The sequence below is a fragment of the Nicotiana attenuata genome, unplaced genomic scaffold (genome assembly GCF_001879085.1).
Source record: "Nicotiana attenuata strain UT unplaced genomic scaffold, NIATTr2, whole genome shotgun sequence".
In the NCBI taxonomy this organism is placed as follows: Eukaryota; Viridiplantae; Streptophyta; class Magnoliopsida; order Solanales; family Solanaceae; genus Nicotiana; species Nicotiana attenuata.
Window position 1 is genome coordinate 301,807 of NW_017671100.1, and position 18,911 is coordinate 320,717.

Consider the following 18,911-nt stretch of genomic DNA (forward strand, 5'->3'; position numbering starts at 1 on the left):
GATTGCATTTGAAGTAGCCCCAGTGGCAGTGAGTAAGTTTTAAAATCTGGTTATCTCACATTTTTTATGCAACTTTTCGATGATGCCAAAAGGGGGAAAAAGGGTTGTGCTTTAAACAAGTGATGTTTACACTTTGAACAGTGATGTTTATAACCTAATGTACCATTGATACCAAAAGGGTTGTGCTTTAAACAAGTGATGTTTACACTTTGAACATTGATGTTTATAACCTAATGTACCTGATCATTGATGATAAGTGATAAAAAGGAAAAATGTTTCTAACATTGTTTTGATGTTGAGCTAAGTTGAAACAGGGCCTAAACTTATGAAAAGCACAAAGTTTGTCATCATCAAAAAGGGGGAATTTGTTGGCCCAAGTAAAGGTTAGTTTTGAAGACTGACAAAGGAACTTAGGATGAACCAGGTTCATCCCTCAGGTGCACAAAAATGGGCAGATTCGAGCATGTGGGTTGCACGTGAAGCAGATAAGCTTAACTTGGTGTATTTAATATCTCCTGATCAAAAAGATTGCATAATTGATAAGAAGAAGAAATCCTTAATCAAAGAGAACACTATCCAAGATAGGGAAGGAGTTAGAAGTTAAAATCAACTAGAACTCTTCCACCAAGGAAGAGTTGCATCAAAACTCTAGTTATTTCTTTATCTACTAACTCTATAAATTGCAGGATGTTCTCACATTACAAGTGTTGCACAAAAACGCAGAAGTTAAACGTGAATTGGGAGCAAAATAGCAAGGCTTTTTGCAAGCAGCTCGTGTGCGATTCAAGTGTGCAAACCAGAAGCTACATGAACCAGATTGAAGAACCAGCTCTATAAAGAGTTTTGTGTATCTTTCTTTATTTCTAGTTAAATTGTTGTCACACCTCCTTTTTCACTTACTACACCAGCAATGGGCGTAGTGAAGGGAGTTATTTCCAACTTGAAGTGACGATCGAGACGGGATTTGTTATTTAGAGAATTCAGAGTCGCCACCTGGGAGATTTATGGTGTCCCAAGTCACCGGTTGAATCCCGAATCGAGGAAATTATGACTCTGTTAATAGTCAGCGAACCAGAAATCCGGGTAAGGAATTCTGTTAACCCGGGAGAAGGTGTCAGGCATTTCCGAGTTCCGTGGTTCTAGCACGGTCGCTCAACTGTCATATTTGGCTTATTTGTTTGATACATGCTTCAATCTGTGTGCTTTTAAATTTGAACCGCTTTTATTATTATTATTTTTTAAGAATTGCAACGTCGTGAAAATGTGTTTCGAACCGCGTCGCACCAGTGCACCCGTGATTGTTAACACATTTCGACTTCGTTGAGATTTGGATTTGGGTCACATAAATGTGCACCCGAGTTTAAGAAGGTAAATTATTAAAAAGCGCGCCTAAAGTGGCTAACGTCTTATTAACTTTGCGGGAGGCCATGGAAATTTGCTAAATGGCACGCCCCGAATTCTAAATATTTTGGTATAAACATTTAATGGGAGGCCCCGCGATTTATATGTTTTATTTGGCGAAGCTCATCTCATTTATTATTTAAGGGGAAAACCTAAAAGCATATACGATTTTCTATTTCTTTTGTATCTAAATGGGCTTAATTAATTTGCTCTTATAAATTCAGGCCTCGAGTTCAAGTCCGAGTTCAAACAAAAGGGAGGACCCTCTTAATTTGAACCCGCTACCTAACTCGGAAACTTAAATTTATGTTGCAACTTAGTCCCCCATACTCCTAATGTAATTTTAATAGGTTTTTAGCTTCCATCATGTTGGGCTTCGGAATTAGCCCGACACCCTGGTTCGTTTTGGTAAGCAGCGCCAGTCGTGGGCCTTGGTGTAGGCCCAATGAAAATAAAATTTGAATTAAACCCCTACCCCATATCAGAGTTTCAGCCATGCAGCTGACTCTTTGGAATGGACTCTGGGCCAGTTTTGTATACAGCTGCTGGGCCATTTTTGTTTGGGGCCCAAAGTGACTAAAAGTCCTTGAATTTTCAGGTGTATTGCCTGGATTCCATATTGTAAGAATAAGGATCATTTTAAGAACTAAGACTAATCAATCATCAATTCAATACCTATGTTCTGGCATGAGTTGAATCTCATTAAAACAACGAAGCAAAACTATTGAGCCTATACGCTACTAATACAAGATTTATCAACAAGCTGTGGGATCGTACACGAACTAACAATGAACAGGATTTCACTGAATATAGCTTTATCATGAATCATAGAACTTGAGCTCGTATAAGTCCCAAAGTGTTCATATTTAAACAGTCCTAATTATACAAACAGTCCTACTTAATATCTATACATGTTCACACACATGAAGTTACAGCTACATATATTAAGCTAATAACTAAAACAGAGGTAGACTTGTGTGATAACATGATATTTCCTTATCCACAATTGTCCATATATATTTCGTGAAGCTTCATGCTACTAAGGACAGCAGTGTACCTGGTAATTGCAAATAAGAAAAGGAGAAAATCAGTAGCAGTGACAGTTTGCAACAGCAGCCCAGCAAGTTCAGGAATGGGATTGAAATTTCAACAATGAACCAAGACACCAACAATTGCAAACACCAATATAGTCCAGCACCAGATTGACTACCCAGACTCAGTTTAGCAATTCAAGTAGAGTACCCCAATTGTTCATAATTTGTCACAGAAAGAGTGCCACGAAAATTTTAAAGATTTTCGATGGAACAGTATACTTTTTATATTTTTGTTGTGTTCTTTATTTCTGGTTTTTAACTCTAATTCCTCTCAGATTCCAGAATGCTTTTTCCTCTCTCCCCCCTTCTAAAACTTCAGACCTCCTCCTCAAGGCAAAATGACTGCCTATTTATAGGTGAACTAAGTCCAATTTTCAGATTTTCTTTACCCCCCTTAGTCCCTATTCCAATTTCAGTGTTTACCCCACTATTTCTAACTTGTTATGCAAGCAACTAACCTAAGTTTATTAGAATCTACACTATAGTCCCTCCTAGAAAGTTCCATGCCTATCACAATCCCTATTCTACCATTAAACCTCTTCAAAAACTACCAAACCTGCTGAAAGTACCCTTTTCCCATGTCCAAACTACCCTTTAAGCCTTCTGAAATTGCTAGACCACCCAAGCCCCTTTTAATTTAACTTAATATTGACTATGTTAATTTCATCTAACCTAAATCAGCTATAACCATTCAATTATCCTAAATATTGAATTAAGAAACAATTATCAATTTAAATTGGAACTAACATCACCACTGCCATTAACCAGACAGTGTTTGAACAGATTTGGAACAATAGCTAAACCAAGATTGAAATGAAATAAAACACAATCAAATCAAACTACTGCTAAGACAATGCTATTAGAATCACTAGAACACAAGAAAGAAAACATACCTAATCGGATTAAGGGCTCGGACAACTTTGTTGCTTGAATCCTTGAGGATTCTTGACACGTAACATCCCCAACCATGTATTTTCATAAGAATCCACATGATTGAGGAAGTTACGGTCAGAAATCTCAAAGGTTTTATCTAGGGTTTTGCCAGTTTTTTAAGATCTAAAATTGGGGGAATTCCAGTAAGATTTGAACGATTTTGGTTGGGGGTTAACGATGAGGAAGCCATGGGGACTATGGGGTGTGAATTTGGGCCGGTTTGGATATGTTGTGTTTTGGCCGGAACTTTTGATTCAATATTCGAGAAGTTTGGCTAGGAATTGGAAGATGATATTATGGGGGTTGGAAAGAGGAGAGGAAGATGAATCTGTGGTGTATTTTTGGTGGTCATTGGAGCTTCGCCGCCGGCGGCGGCGATTTCCGGCCGGCGGCGGGACGGTGGTGGGACGGTGGGGTACGGTGGCTTATGGCGGAGACGGTGACCGGCGTTACAGGGGTGGGTTGGTACGAGGAAGAAGAGATATTGTTTTGATTTTTGTATAAAATTTCGGACAGTTATATTTGATCTTGGGGACTAATCATGGCCGTCGGATATGGGGAGATGAACGGTTGTGATTAAACGACGTCAAAACGACGTCGTTTTGTTATGGGAGGGACTGGACCGGGTGGTGTATTGGGCCTGGGTTTGGTATGTGGGCAAGGGAGGGTTTTCCTTTTGGACTAATACAAACAGCCCAATCCGGGCAATTTGTATTTTTTCCTTATTTTGCTTTACATTTTTTTTGTATTTTTGTATTTGTTTATTTTTTCTGATTTTTTATAAAATGCCTAAACAAAGCAAAGACCTAATTAAGCTATTTAATTCCTAAAATTTGCTTGTAACTCTATGCAAAAACCAGTAATGCAAAAGACTACTTTCTTGCAATTTCTTTGTATTTTATTCTAAGACTAATTAATACTAAAATTGTGAAATTAAATCCCTAAATGCTAATGCATATTTTTGGTATTTTTTATGGATTAAATGCATAAAATGAATGCAACAATTACCAAAGAATGCCACAAAATTCACACAAAATTATAAAATATTAGAAAAAATTATTTTGCTTTAAATTTGGGAATTACTGCTTAGGGCAAAAATCACATGCTCACAATTGTAGTAGGTGTTTTATATTGTACCTTTCAGCTTATTTAGAAGCAAGTGTATTAGGTACTTAGAGTTTTCAAGTTAGAGTTAACTTGAAGTTGTCGCAATAGTTGAGGCTGTGTGACACAACGGTACTAAAGTTAATCCTTGGTTGACAAAGAGTTTTTGTAAATGCTGTTTTGGCTCAGTGATTTTAGTGGAAGTTTGGGAAAATCCTACTGAGTAGTAGGTCGTAGTTTTTTCACCTTTTGAGCCAGGTGTTTTCCACGTAAAAATCTATGTATTCTTTATTTTCTGTATTTATTATTCCGCAAACAATAGTAGTTGGAACACCTAGAAGAACCATGTCCTTCTATAGTTCAAACTTCAGATAAGCAAAAATTGGGTACCACACAAATCACCCCCCTCCCTCTTGTGTGGTGTTGACGTTTAGAACATCAAAAGTGAAGATGTTAAGGCAACATTGTCACAAGCGGATTCAACTGTGTTTGATGAAGATGATGTGTTGGATATCTCATAAGCATCATGGACCTTCTCTTGAATAGTTTGTTTTGAGTTTTGACTTTTAGTGAATGAAATATAGTCTTGTCTTTTACTTTTTTTCGTGTTTACTGTGATATTGGAACGATATAAAAAGTTATTAAGTTCTGCAAATTTTTTCCAATAAGATATTCTTTAACTTTTAAATAATTATCTTTTATTAGGGTAGAACTTAAAAAAAAATATAAAATTATATTTTTAAAAATTATGGGCCGGTCCGTGGGGTCCCGCGGCCCATATATGGCTGCGGTGGGCTGACCATTATAAGGCCCATAAAAATAGTGGGCTAGCCCAACCTAGCAGGTCAATTGCTAAAGCCCATGTGGGCTGGGCTAGGCTAGGCCGACCCGGCCCATATTGACAGCTCTAAATGTGTTGTTTGCTTTGAAGATAAATTATGATAGGGATTAAATATACTGAAATTATTTCTTATTGATTGTTTGATTTGTTGTATTAATTTTGAGATTGTCAGTTTTACTACTTTATTCTAGGATAACACATATTGAGACTACTATTCCACCCTCAGGCAGATATAAGTTATCTTGGTACTATTTTTAATTTTAGAATAACTTATCCTAGGATTAGTAACCAAATAAGGAATAATATGGTACTATATTTTTATCTCAGAATTATTTTTGCTTATCTACAATACTAAGTGGGCGTTTGGACATAAGAATTATAAAATTCAAAAAAAAAAAGGAAAGTGAAAAAAAAATCAAGTGAAAATGGTAAGAAAATTAGAGTTGTCTTTGGACATCTTGGGTTGTTTTTGAAGTTTTGTGAGTGATCTGAGTGAAAATTTTGAAGAACAGTTTTTTGAAATTTTTCAAATTTTCGAAAAATTCCAAAATACATTTTCAAGTGAAAAAGATTTTATGACCAAACGCTAATTTCGAAAAAAGTAAAATTATTTCAGAAAAAAGTGATTTTTTTTAATGTCCATACGGGCTCTAAATGACCCTAAAAGTATATACCACAATTAATTTCACGATGCACCTGCAATCACTCACTAAATTGGACAAATAGCGAAAATTCACCCAATATGTTGAAGAGAAATTTTCATAAAGCACTATCTTTTAGTAGTAATTAGCCATCTATAGATATCATTTGCTATATTACGGATTATAGATACCTTTTCTGTGGTTATAAGATGTATTTGATGTATTTAAGCTATTGTATTCATGAATACAGTAGCAAAAATAGGCGTGAATCAGGGAAGTCCAGCTAATCAGTTGTTGTATTCGAGTGTATTAGACTGTATTCATGGAGTGAAACATGGGATTATAGCTGGACAGATTATTGTATTCGGCCGTTGATCACGCCCAACTCTAGTCCTAAAAAGGATAAGCGGTCGCTGCAAATATAATCTGGTCTAAAAGTCCGGAGTCAAATCCCACAGAGAACTAAGGCTTAGCTGTATCTGTTTAATGTCACTAAGAAGACAAGATTGAAAATAAATAAACAGCTGAAAACTAACTATGCTTGAATTGTAAATAATTGGAATAAAAGTCTAAGGTAATGGTTTCCCCCGTTGTTGATTTCCTTAGTTGTATGTTTCTTATAGCTTTGACTTAGTTTCCTGTATCAATCATGAAGTCTCCAGCTATCATAAATCTCTCTCAAGCAATTATGATAATTTGCTATACGCACTCTCTCAAGCTACGCTAGCTAGATTCGCATTACAGTTCACTTAGATCGCACCCGAGGTATCGTTATCTCTAATCCAACCTCTAAACCCTCAGTTATGACTCTCGCCTATACTCCGGGAGTGATGTTGTTCAAACAACTACCTAAATATGCACTCTCTCTCAAGCAGATACATAATAAATAGGAACGGCTAATTGAGGATCCTTTCAATTAACCACAATCAAAACATAGTTGAACAAATAGAGATTAAACTAATTCAAATCTATATTAATTATAACAACCAATTCATCCCCAACAAGTTTCACCAAAACCTTAGATTAGAAAAGTTAGCTACTCATGAAAATAATAAAAATCACAAAAGAATTCATATTCAAAGGTAAAAGAACAAAGAAGAAGATTAAAGATTGATGCCCAATGATCCTCCTTGCCTCTTGCCCTTCCTTCTGATGTTTTCACTTCCAAAAATCATTCCCCTTCTTTTTGGCCGGCTTCCTTCGTTTAATATAGCGTTTAGGGCTTAAAATCACGTATTTTGCACTTTGGTCCCTGAAGTTTACGCGTCCTGCCGCGGTCCTACCGCGGTTACGCCAGGACCGCGACCAGAGTGGCCTTCAGAATCTGCAGCAATGTTCTGGTTTTGTCCCTTCACTTGGTGTACTTTGTGGATATTGTATGATTGACCTCCTTTTATCCGTAATTGATCCCAAAAGTACTCCACAGACTTCTTTTATTGGATATAGCCTGCAAAGAATGAAAAGCACTAATCAGAGCATTTTGTTATCACTTTTTACCGTAAAAGCTATACAAAAATATGGTTCTTTAGGGCCTAATTATAGTCTAATTTATCTATTATCAATCGTATTCGACTGTATTCACGGCGTGAAATAGGGGATGACACTGTTTTTAAAATGGAAAGTGAATCAATTAACATAATAGACTCCTAATATAACTCAACAAACTCTATTATAACACACAAATTTTGTATTTTCAGCTATATAACCGAGAGAAATTTTCATAAAGCACTATCTTTTAGTAGTAATTAGTCATCTATAGATACAATTTGCTATATTAAGGATTATAGATACCTTTTCTGTGGTTATAATATGTATTTGATGTATTTAAGCTATTGTATTCATGAATACGATAGCAAAAATAGGCGTGAATCAGGGAAATCCAGCTAATCAATTGTTGTATTCGAGTGTATTCGACTGTATTCATGGAGTGAAACATGGGATTACAGCTGGACAAATTATTGTATTCGACTGTATTCACGGCGTGAAATAGGGGATTACATTGTTTTTAAAACGGAAAGTGAATCAATTAACATAATAGACTCCTAATATAACTCAACAAACTCAATTATAACACACAAAATTTGTATTTTCAGTTATAAAAAAGATTCTCAACCGAAAAATACCCCAAAACATAGCAATCTTCAGAGAAATTATATAATACATCTGAATACATAAATTATATTAATTAAAAAAAAAATTTGAATACATTCATGGCATATAGCGAGACAGTGAATACAACGAAATACATAGAGTACAGTGGGATACATTGAAATACAATAAAAAAAAGACAGTGAATACAAGGAATACAACGAGATACATTGAATTACAATGAAAAAAAGACAATGAATACAGCGAAATATATGAAAATACATTGAAATATAGTAACAGAAAATCAAGTTGCTCCGCCCCAAACTCCGTCGTCTTTGTTCAAGAACAAACCCCAAATTTCCGGCGAATCCACCGTAGCAACGTTTGAAGGTACTACGTGCGACACCTTTGAGATTTGAATGTACAACACGCGACATCTTTTTTTATTACCTCCTACCCAAAAGATTCAATATCGGCCGTTCACTGTCCGCTGTTCCTTCGTCGCTGCTCCATCAGCCAAGGCCTCCGCTAAGGTGAAATCTGTCGAAGTTCAAACGTTGGTTAACTCCCTTTCCCAAATCAGTTAGTTTTGGTTAGGGATTTGATTTGCTTTTAAATCGCAATTCAATATTCGGTGCAAGAATTGATCGGAATGAAAAGAAAATAGTGTGGGTGAGAGGAATTTTGAGATTGAGCATCGTGTCTTCAGAGAATGGGATGTATCAAAGTGTGATGACCCAAACGGTCATCACTTATTTTAAATTAAATTCTATGACCCTGAGACCTTGAAAACCTCATTTATAGTCACCTCGATTTGCGTGCACAGTCCGGGCGCGTAGTCAGAAAGCTTAAATGAGAAACTGAGTAAAAATGGTAAGTTTTGACTATAAAATGAATTAATTTGACCTTGGTCAACGTTTTGGGTAAACGGATCCAGACCCGTAATTTGACGGCCCCAGAGGGTCCGTAGGAAAAAATGGGACTTGGACGTATGCCCGGAATCGAATTCCGAGGTCCCAAGCCCGAGAAATGAATTTTTGAAATAAATTGTTTTCTGAAATTATTTATAAGGTTTTGAAATGAAATTTGATTAGAACCTGATGGTATCGGGCCCGTATTTTGGTTCCGGTGTCCGATACAGGTCTTAATATGATTTAAGATATTTCTGTAAAATTTGGTGAAAAACGGACGTCGTTTGACGTGATTCGGACCTAAATTGGAAAATTTGATGTTTTATGAAGTTTGAAAGAATTCATTGATTTTGAGGTTTAATTCCATGTTTATGATGTTATTTTGCGATTTGATCGCGCGTATAAGTCTGTAGGATGTTTTTGAGGTTGTGTGTATATTTAGTTTGGAGCCCCGAGGGCTCGGGTTAGTTTTGGATAAGCCACGAGGTGCATTTTGAACTTTAAAAAAATTTCTGGTGTGTTCAGGCCTGTAGGCTTCGTAAATGCGAAGCCTGGCTCGCAAATGCGAAGGCTGGATCGCAAATGCTAAGCCAGCCCAGGCCACTCTTCCTCGCAAATGCGAACTCTGTTTCGCAATTCCCACATCTGAGAGGTCGGGGTTCGCAATTGCGAAACCCTGTTCGCATTTCCCATATCAGAGACCTGCAATTTTACACTTAATCGATTTTGAACCCCATTTTTCATATTTTCTCAAACTCAAACACACTTAGGCAATTTTCCAAGAATCCTTTCTTCTCCAAATCAATTGTAAGTTGTTTTTAACCAACTTTCTTCAATTCTTATCATCTTTTAATATGATTTCAGCTTAAAATCAAAAAATTTCATGGGAAAATTGGGTGTTTTGGGGTAGAACCTAGGTTTTTCAAAAATTGGGGATTTGGACCTCAATTTGAGGTCCAATTTCAAACCAAATTATATATTTGACTTTGTGGGGGAATGGGTAATCAGGTTTTGGTTCGAACCTCGGGTTTGACCACGTGGGCCCGGGGGCGATTTTTGACTTTTTGGGTAAAACTTTGGAAAACTCATTTTCATGCATTGGGGTTGATTCATTTAGCGTTTATTGATGTAATTAAGTAATTTGTGATTAGATACGAGCGAATTGGTGGTGGAATCAAGGGGTAAAGCTATAATTGAGACTTGAGTTGTGTTCAAGGCATCGAGATAAGTGTTTGGTCTAACCTTAGCTTGAGGGATTAAGAGTTGAGTCCTTTTTGCTATGTGGTAATTGTTGAGTACGACCTATAGGCATGGTGACGAGTATCTATACGTTGGTGTCTAGCATGACCGTGAGTCTTTAAATTGTGAATATTTTGATTTTGTTGTATCTCTCATGCCTTGGTGATGATTCCTATTTTGTTGTGAAAAGCTTGTGGAAGGAAATTGTGACCTTTGAACATCGGTGAGCATTGGCTCAAGTTATATTACAAATTGTGAAAGTATATGAGATGATTGAACCCTTTGGAGCATTGGCTCAAGTGGTAAAGTGAGTTATGAAATAAAAGTGAAAGAAAGAGAAAGAGTTATTAAATTGTTCCCTTGTCGGGATATTGTTGCTTTATGGATTATCTCCCTTGCCGGGATGTTGAGGTTATTGATGTTGTACCCTTGCCGGGATTTAATTATTTAATTATGTTCCCTTGCCGGGATTTCTATTATTATTTTGTTTATTTCCTTGCCCCTTTGTTTGTGATTGTTGTTTGGGTGAGGAAGAGTGTTAAAGCACGAAGGGTGATGACGTGTATTGTTTGTTATTGCGAGGAAAGAGTGTAAAGCACGAAGGGTGATGTCGTGCCGCACAATGCACCATTCCGTGCCGATTCTATTGATTATATGTGAGGAAAGAGAGTAAAAGCACGAAGGGTGATGCTGTGCACATTTTTATCATATGATTGCTTTGGTGAGGAAAGAGAGTAAAAGCACGAAGGGTGATGCCGTGCATTTATTGATTTCTGATTCTTTATTGATGTCTGAGTTATGTTGTTTCTTTCGTTACCTGATGACTTTTACTCGGAGTTGTTATCTTCCCCACAGCATGCTCCCCCCCTTATTGATTGGTTAACTCTGTATCTCAGTTTCCGCTATATATATATATATATATATATATATATATATATATATATATATATATATATATATATATATATANCCTATATATACTATTAAGCTGCATAGGTTATGTGAGTATTTTTTCACTTAAAACCCTCATCACTACTTCACTAATGTTAGTCAAGATACTTACTAGCACATAGGGTCGGTTGTGCTGATACTACACTCTGCACTGTGTGCAGATCCCGGAGTAGCATTTGGTGCACAGCAGTAGCTCGGGAGCCAGCCTTCAGTCCACCGAGACACCGAGGTAGCCTTGCAGGCGTCCGCAGGCCCGACGTCTCCTCTATCTTATATTTGATTCTGTTATCTCACGTATTCGAGACAAACAGTGTTATATTTCTTTCAAACGATTGTATTTAGTATTCTTAGTAGTCCGTGGATGTTGTGACACCAGTTCTTGGGTAGAGGCATATGTTGATTTCCGCATTATGTTTAGTTTATTTAATTTAAGTCTTCCGCTTTAATTTCATATCCCGTTGTTATTGAAATACTTAACGCTTGTTGTTATAATTTATAAAAGGATTTAAAATAAAAGAGTTAGGAGTTTATGATTTCGTGGCTTGCCTAGCTTCTACGAGTAGGCGCCATCACGCCCCCCGAGGGTGGAAAATCCGGGTCGTGACACAAAGTAGTGAGAGAAAAAAAATAGTGTATCTGAATAGCGTAATTAGTGGCTTAGGGCTAGGAGGTAACTAAAATTAAATATTTTGCTATAAACTTAAAAGGTATCTATAAAATATAATTTTTTATGCGGTATTTATTTAAAATAAATAAGGTGTTAAGCTTTGCTATAAGAGGTAAAAATTGAACCGACACGACTTGATACTTCATTCAAAGCCCACAGATACAAACAATAAACTTTTCGTACTTAATGATTTGGAATTGCTGAGTTTAAGACGTCTCTAGAGTCATTATTAAATCCCAAAAAAATATCTTTGTGGTCTCTCCATGTCATATTCTTTATAGCTACAGTGAGTTTGGGGCCGTTTTATACTATAGAAATTACTACTCTATTGTTTCTAATTATTTAAGGGTAATTAAATAAGTAAATAATCATTTAGTCGTTCCAAAATTTAGTTTCATATAAAGCTCAATTACTGATTTTAATAATGGAAATTCATTTGATTCAAATTCTGCTAGATGTATATAAATTAATTACGTACGGTGATGATAAATTTTTCTTACATAAAATGTCAAACTCTAGTAAATGATGTGAAGCGGATGTTCAAGTACGTGTCACATGTTGCTCCCTCACGAATATTGTTACTTTTTTTTTTGGGTGCAATATTATTACTTCAATTATTATACGAGTATTTAGACAGCTTTTATTGACTCCTCTAGGTCAATTCAAGGTGGATAAGAGTGAACTAGTGAAGACGGTCCACCAAGGCTAACTAAATTTAAAACAAATGTGTTTTAATTTACTTTTTTGTTTTCTCGTTTGGTGTTAGTATCGTGCTTAGCCGAGAGTTTACTTGAGACAATTTTTCTATCCTCGTAAGGTAGGGATAGTTAGGTGAAGAAGCATTGATGTCCTGTCAGGAAGTGTGAGAGGTTGACCATGGAGAGTTTGAGAAAGAGTCGAGGTAGGCCTAGAAGTATGGGGGAGAAGTGATTAGGCAGGACATAGCGTTGCTTCAGCTCACTGAGGACATGACCCTTGATAGGAGGATGTGGAGGTCGATGATTAAGGTATAAAGTTAATAGGTAGTTAATAGTGTTTACCGATAGGCTTAGTAGCGCACATGTCCCTTCATATTCTTAGATTTTATTACGATATGCCATTTTGTTCGCTTCAGGTATTGTATTCCCTGTTTTTATTATTTGATACTACTTATCCTTTATCTCTCCCTTTTTTCTCTTCCATCTTTCTTCCTTCCTTGCTTCCCTCTTCTTCTTCTTGCCCTTCCAGAGCCGAGGGTTTATTGAAAACAACTTCTCTACCTGCATTAGGTAGGGGTAAGGTCTGCGTACATACTACCCTACCCAGACCCCACATGTTGGGATCAAACTGGGTTTGTTGTTGTTCATAAGGTAGAGATAAGATATGTGTATATATTACCCTTTTTCAGATCCCACTTGTAGAATTTCACTAGATTTATTGTCGTTATTTTTATTCGGTGTCGGTGTCTATATTGAAACTCCCGATTAATTTTGATTTGCATGGTGTAAAACCTATTAAAAGGGAAATTGCTCTTTACCATTTTTTTAATTTTATTTTCAGTGCTTGAACCCGAAACTTCTATTTAAGGGTGGAGAAATCATATTCACCTAGAAGTCTACCAATGTGTTTCGTTTGGTATATACTCCAACAAGTGGCTAATTCAAGATCTCCAGCTTTATTTTCCCTTCATTAGACCACATCTTGAATAAAGAATTATTTTTGGATGCAGCCAAACTTATTTTACAATTTGAAGTATGAAAATCGTGGACGATGTACATAAAAGTTTAGGCATTCCAATTTTATATTTCATATTGCTATCTTCTGATTGGACTTAATCAAGATGCACAATCATTTAACAACGACCTCTAATTGTATTATAATAATTCCAAATTTTAGTGGGACTTGTCCTCGCGAATAATTTATAGAGCACAGCAAAAAAATCCAATAATCTTGATTTTTCAACATTATTTATTTAAGTATGAGATTGTATGGTCTCGCTATTTCATTTCTGATTCTCTCTTTCAAGCTTCTTTCTATTCAAGATTTTTGTTTTTATTCCGTACTTCATTGATGAAGTCTTTTAACCAATTAATATTTAATTATCAATTTTCTTATTAGTCCAAATCGATATTAATTATAAGGAAACTCATTAGAAAAAGTGGAACTAATCTATATATTATTAAAAGGAGAGGAAAAAGTCCTCTCCTCAAGCCAAGTGGCAGCCTAAAAAAATGCCACATGGCATAATTGGTTACTAATTAGTTATTTAGTTTATAATTAGTTATTGGTTACTTATTTTTGAATTTAAATACATATCAAAAAAGAAAATAATAAAATACAATAAAAAAACTATTATATATATTAATTGGTTACTTTATTTGAATTAATAAATATAGATATCTTATTCTTAAATATAATAAAAAACAAAAAAAATAAATATATAAAAAATAACTACCCATTCAAATTGGGTGGGAGTAGTTTCAAGTTTGAGTTTTTAAATTATTTTAAAATAAAAAACCAAAAAAAAATTAACCTATAAAAAAAACGAAAAAAGAGAAGAAAAATTGCGCATTCAAATCGAGAAGTAGTTTCAAGTTGGAGTTCTAAAAAATTTTAAAAAATAAAACAAAATTAAAAAAAAATAATGAAGTACCAATTCAAATTGGGGAGTAGTTTCAAATTGGAGTTTTAAAATTATTTTAAATTAAAAAAAAAACGAAAAATCTATTTATATATACATATAAAAAAGGAAAATAGTAAATAAATAAAAAAAAACTACCATATATATATATATATATATTATATATAATATTAATAATATATATATATTAATTGGTTACTTTATTTGGATTAATAAATATAGAATACTTATAATTAAATATAATTAAAAAACGAAATAAATTATATAAAAATAACTACCCATTTAAATTTCGTGGGAGTGGTTTCAAGTTTGAGTTTTTAAATTATTTTAAAATAAAAAGCAAAAAAAAAATTTACCTATAAAAAAAATAAAAAAAGAGAAGAAAAACTACTCATTCAAATTGGGAAGTAGTTTCAAGTTGGATTTTTAAAATAAAAAACGAAATTAAAAAAAATAATGAATTACCAATTCAAATTGGGGAGTAGTTTCAAATTGAATTTTAAAATTATTTTTGAAATATAAAAAATAAAAAATCTATTTATATATAATATACATATAAAAAACGAAAATAATAAAATAAAATAAAAGCTACCATATATATATATATTATATATATATATAAGTAATTGATTACTTTATTTGGATTATAAATATAGATATCGTATAATTAAATATGATAAAAAAATAACGAAAAAATAAATATATAAAAAATAACTACCCATTCAAATTGGGTGGGAGTAGTTTCAAGTTTGAGTTTTTAAATTATTTTAAAATAAAAGCAAAAAATAATATATACCAATAAAAAAAAGTGAAGAAAAACTACCCATTCAATATCGGGAAGTAGTTTCAAGTTGGAGTTTTAAAATAATTTTAAATAAAAAGACAAAATAAATAAAATAAAGAATTACTAATTCAAATTGGGGAATAGTTTCAAATTGGAGTTTTAAAATTATTTTAAAATAAAAAAACGAAAAATCTATTTATATATATAATATAATATATAATATATAATATATAATATAGAAAAGTCAAAGAAATCTATATCTATATATATATATAATAGGAGAGGCAAAGAAATGTTATAATGACAAGTGTCATAATTTCTATTAACAATATAATTATACTAAATATTGGATAATATAATAAATAAAAATACATAACAAAAAAATTATTTGATGACAATATAAGTCTCTTTAATTTAATGGAGATTTTATTTATTAAAATTTAGACAATATCTATTCTATTTATATAGAATAGGATTCAAATAATTGTGATATGTAACATCGAAAAATTAACAAAGTGACAAATATTTTTTTAATATTGACCGCGCATCGCGCGGGTACGACTACTAATATTATATAAACTTTGACAAGTTCAACAAACAGTGTCAAACATGTCTGCGTCCACATAAATCATAATGCCAAGGAGAAGTTTCACATTACCTACTTTAAAACTACTAGGCAAAATAAAATTAAAAAACTATATTTAAAAATTCTAAAAACCAAATAGTTATCATAAATTCAGAAGAAATACACCACATGACATCATGCATTTCACACGGACTTCACCTACAAAAAGGTGAAGACAACAGATATTATTTGTTTTGAGTTTTGACACGAGAATAAACACAATTAATGGGTCGTTTGGTTTAAATGATGATTGTTCTAGGATTATAATCCTGAGATAAATAATAACACGATACATACGTATATAAGATCATCTTCTATGTGATTTCTTTTTTTTTTAAGATTTTGGTAATAATTTTATCCCAATATTATATGTTAAAAAAATTAACTATAAATTTCTTATTTATTTATAAAATATGTTTTATAACTATAGAAATCTCATTTTATGTTTCAAAGTTAAAAATCCAGCTGAAACAGAGAGAGTAATAAATAAATAAAAATAAGAGAAGTAACTGCCGTTATCCATAAACCCTGAAATTTCAATAAATGAGTGGCTGTGACGGTGCTTTATTAATGTTACTTTAGTATACTTTTACCATCAAATAAATGATGTAATTTCTTTATAGTTGGACCTTTTGGTAGTTGAGATTTTCAAAACTAACATTATTACTCGTCAGGTAAAGTAAAAGCAATCCATCGCTTGTCAAATCAAAAGCAAATATCTTTCCTTTTTTGTTTTTTTTTTACTTTGCTTAATCAATGTGATGAAGATCTGTATTTGACAACTCTGCTATAATTTCCTTTTTTAATTAATATATGTAATTTCCTATTTTAACCAAAAATTACAATGAACCATCTCTCCTAATATGTACACTAGATAGGAAAAAAACAATATGTGAAACGGATACAAATAAAATTACACTTTGATGAGATCTAAATATGATTTTTCATATATTTATCTTGTATTTATTCATTTCCTTAGTGTGAACATCAAAAGAACAATGATACAAGTAATACACATAGGGGTCGTTTGGTTGGAATAAGATTTATACCGGTATAAGTTATGCCGATATAAGTTATATTGGGATAAGTTATGTTGGGATTAGTTATGTTGGGATTGTTGTTTATTCATTGTTTGGTATGTTGTATTAAGAATGACAATTGCATAATTTCTAAGAAAAAGGTATAAGTTATACCGGTGCTAATTACCCCACCTTCTATAAGGTATAGTTATCCCAGTGTTAAAATTAACACCGGGATAACTTATACTTGGTTTGCTAGCCAAACAGAATATTAAGGTGGTATTAAATTTTTATACCGCCCTTATACCTTCTTATACCTCATACCAAACGACCCTATAAAGTGTTAAAGTTTTTCTTTTCCTTCCAAAACTTGTTCCAATTTTATGTAATTTCCACTTACCAACCAAACAAGAGAAAATAAGTGATAAAACCACTCATTTTCCATTAAAACATTTTCCATGGAAAATATTTTTCTTCGTACCAAACACACCCTAAAAAAAAAAAAAAAGAAAAGTAAAAAAAGAAAAGGAGAATTGAGTATCATGGTTGTTTAACAAAGTTACAAATTGTAGAAAAACGGCAAAAAAAGTACTCCAACAATGTTTGGATTCTGACATACAGAAACGTGAAACTATCATGAAATCTATAAATACCAAATTCCAAAAGTACTCAAAAAATATTATCATAAAATTCTGACTACTTTCGAAAAGAAAATTAAAAATAAAAAACTGACTACTCTTCCCACGTGCGAACTGCAACTCTGAAAAATCTTTACCACAATTCCACGCACGTTCGGGTGTCTCATCTCCAGCCACGTGTCATCTTAAATGGATCCCATTACCGGACCCGATCCAACTGCCGTCACTAGAACTATATTTACCTGTGTCTGTCTGTGTGTGTGTGTGTGAGAGAGAGAGAGAGAGAGTTTTTATACCACAAAATTGACTTTTCTCTGTTCCCAGGGTAGTACTTAGAAGTTTGGAATTTTGTTTTTATTTTTTTAGCTCATTTGTAGCTCTGAAAATCAGGTAAATTAAAAGAAAAAAAGGAAATGATTTTTTTTATTACTTTAAGAGAGAAGATGAATTAGAAGGAAGAAGGAGAGAATATTGCTCATAAAGTTCTCTTCTTTTTCACATTTCTTCTCTCTAATCTAATAAAGATCAAATCTTTATTTGTGTTTTATTTCTTATTCATTTTCTTGAAAAAAAAATATTACATGATCAGCTATAATTCTTGATGCCCACAATTGATTTTTTTTGCTTATTCTGAACACCCTTTTTCATAATCTATTAGTGTAAACAAGTTAGGAGTGTGGTTTCTTCTCTCTAATCTGATAAAGATCAGATTTTTATTTTAGTTTTTGGGTTTTTTCTTCTTTTTCATTAAAAAGATTATATTTCTTGATGCCCAGAATTTTCTTTTGCTAATTCTGAACACCCTTTTTGATAATCTGTTATAGTGTAAAGAAGAAAGGGGGGTAGGGTGGTGGGTGGGGGTGGGTGGAGATGGGGGGATGTGTATCACGGCCAGATGGCTGTGTTGGAGGTTCAAAGAAGAAGTGTGTAAGGAGGAAGAGAAGAAAAATAAAGAAAAGGGCGTCTTCTCATATATCAGATCAATCAGCAGCTGATAAAGTTGACAAGTCTTTCCCTTTGGATCGTTCATTCAATAATCCCACTTTCTATGGTACTTTTTTTTGTTTGTTTTTTTGATTCTTGATTGTGTTTGGGTACATTAATTTGTGTATTTGGAATTTGGTAGTTTTCATGTTCAATGTAATTGTGATTATTGGATTTTGATCTATAATGCTGAATGGAGTATGAGACTATTCTGTGTTTGGAGTTTAATTTATTTAGTTAAGTTGAAGGTTGGTTGGGTGCATTTATCTTTCGAGGTTGTTTAGATGCTTTCTAATGGGAGAATTTCAACTTCTTTTGGAGTAGCTCACTTTTTATTTTCATTTTTTTTCCATATTGCTAGGGGTGTGTTT

The 18,911-nt window shown here is 33.4% G+C and overlaps 1 protein-coding gene across 1 annotated transcript in view; it reads left to right on the forward strand.

The window, feature by feature from the left end:
* Positions 1–17,826: 17,826 nt before the first annotated feature.
* The window catches only part of LOC109205922, a 7,170-nt gene continuing 6,085 nt past the window's right edge, over positions 17,827–18,911 (forward strand). Inside the window, exon 1 of the mRNA XM_019368691.1 lies at positions 17,827–18,607. Within this exon, the coding sequence (XP_019224236.1) occupies positions 18,427–18,607 (181 nt within the window). The 5' untranslated portion in view covers positions 17,827–18,426. The remainder of the gene's footprint in view (positions 18,608–18,911) is intronic.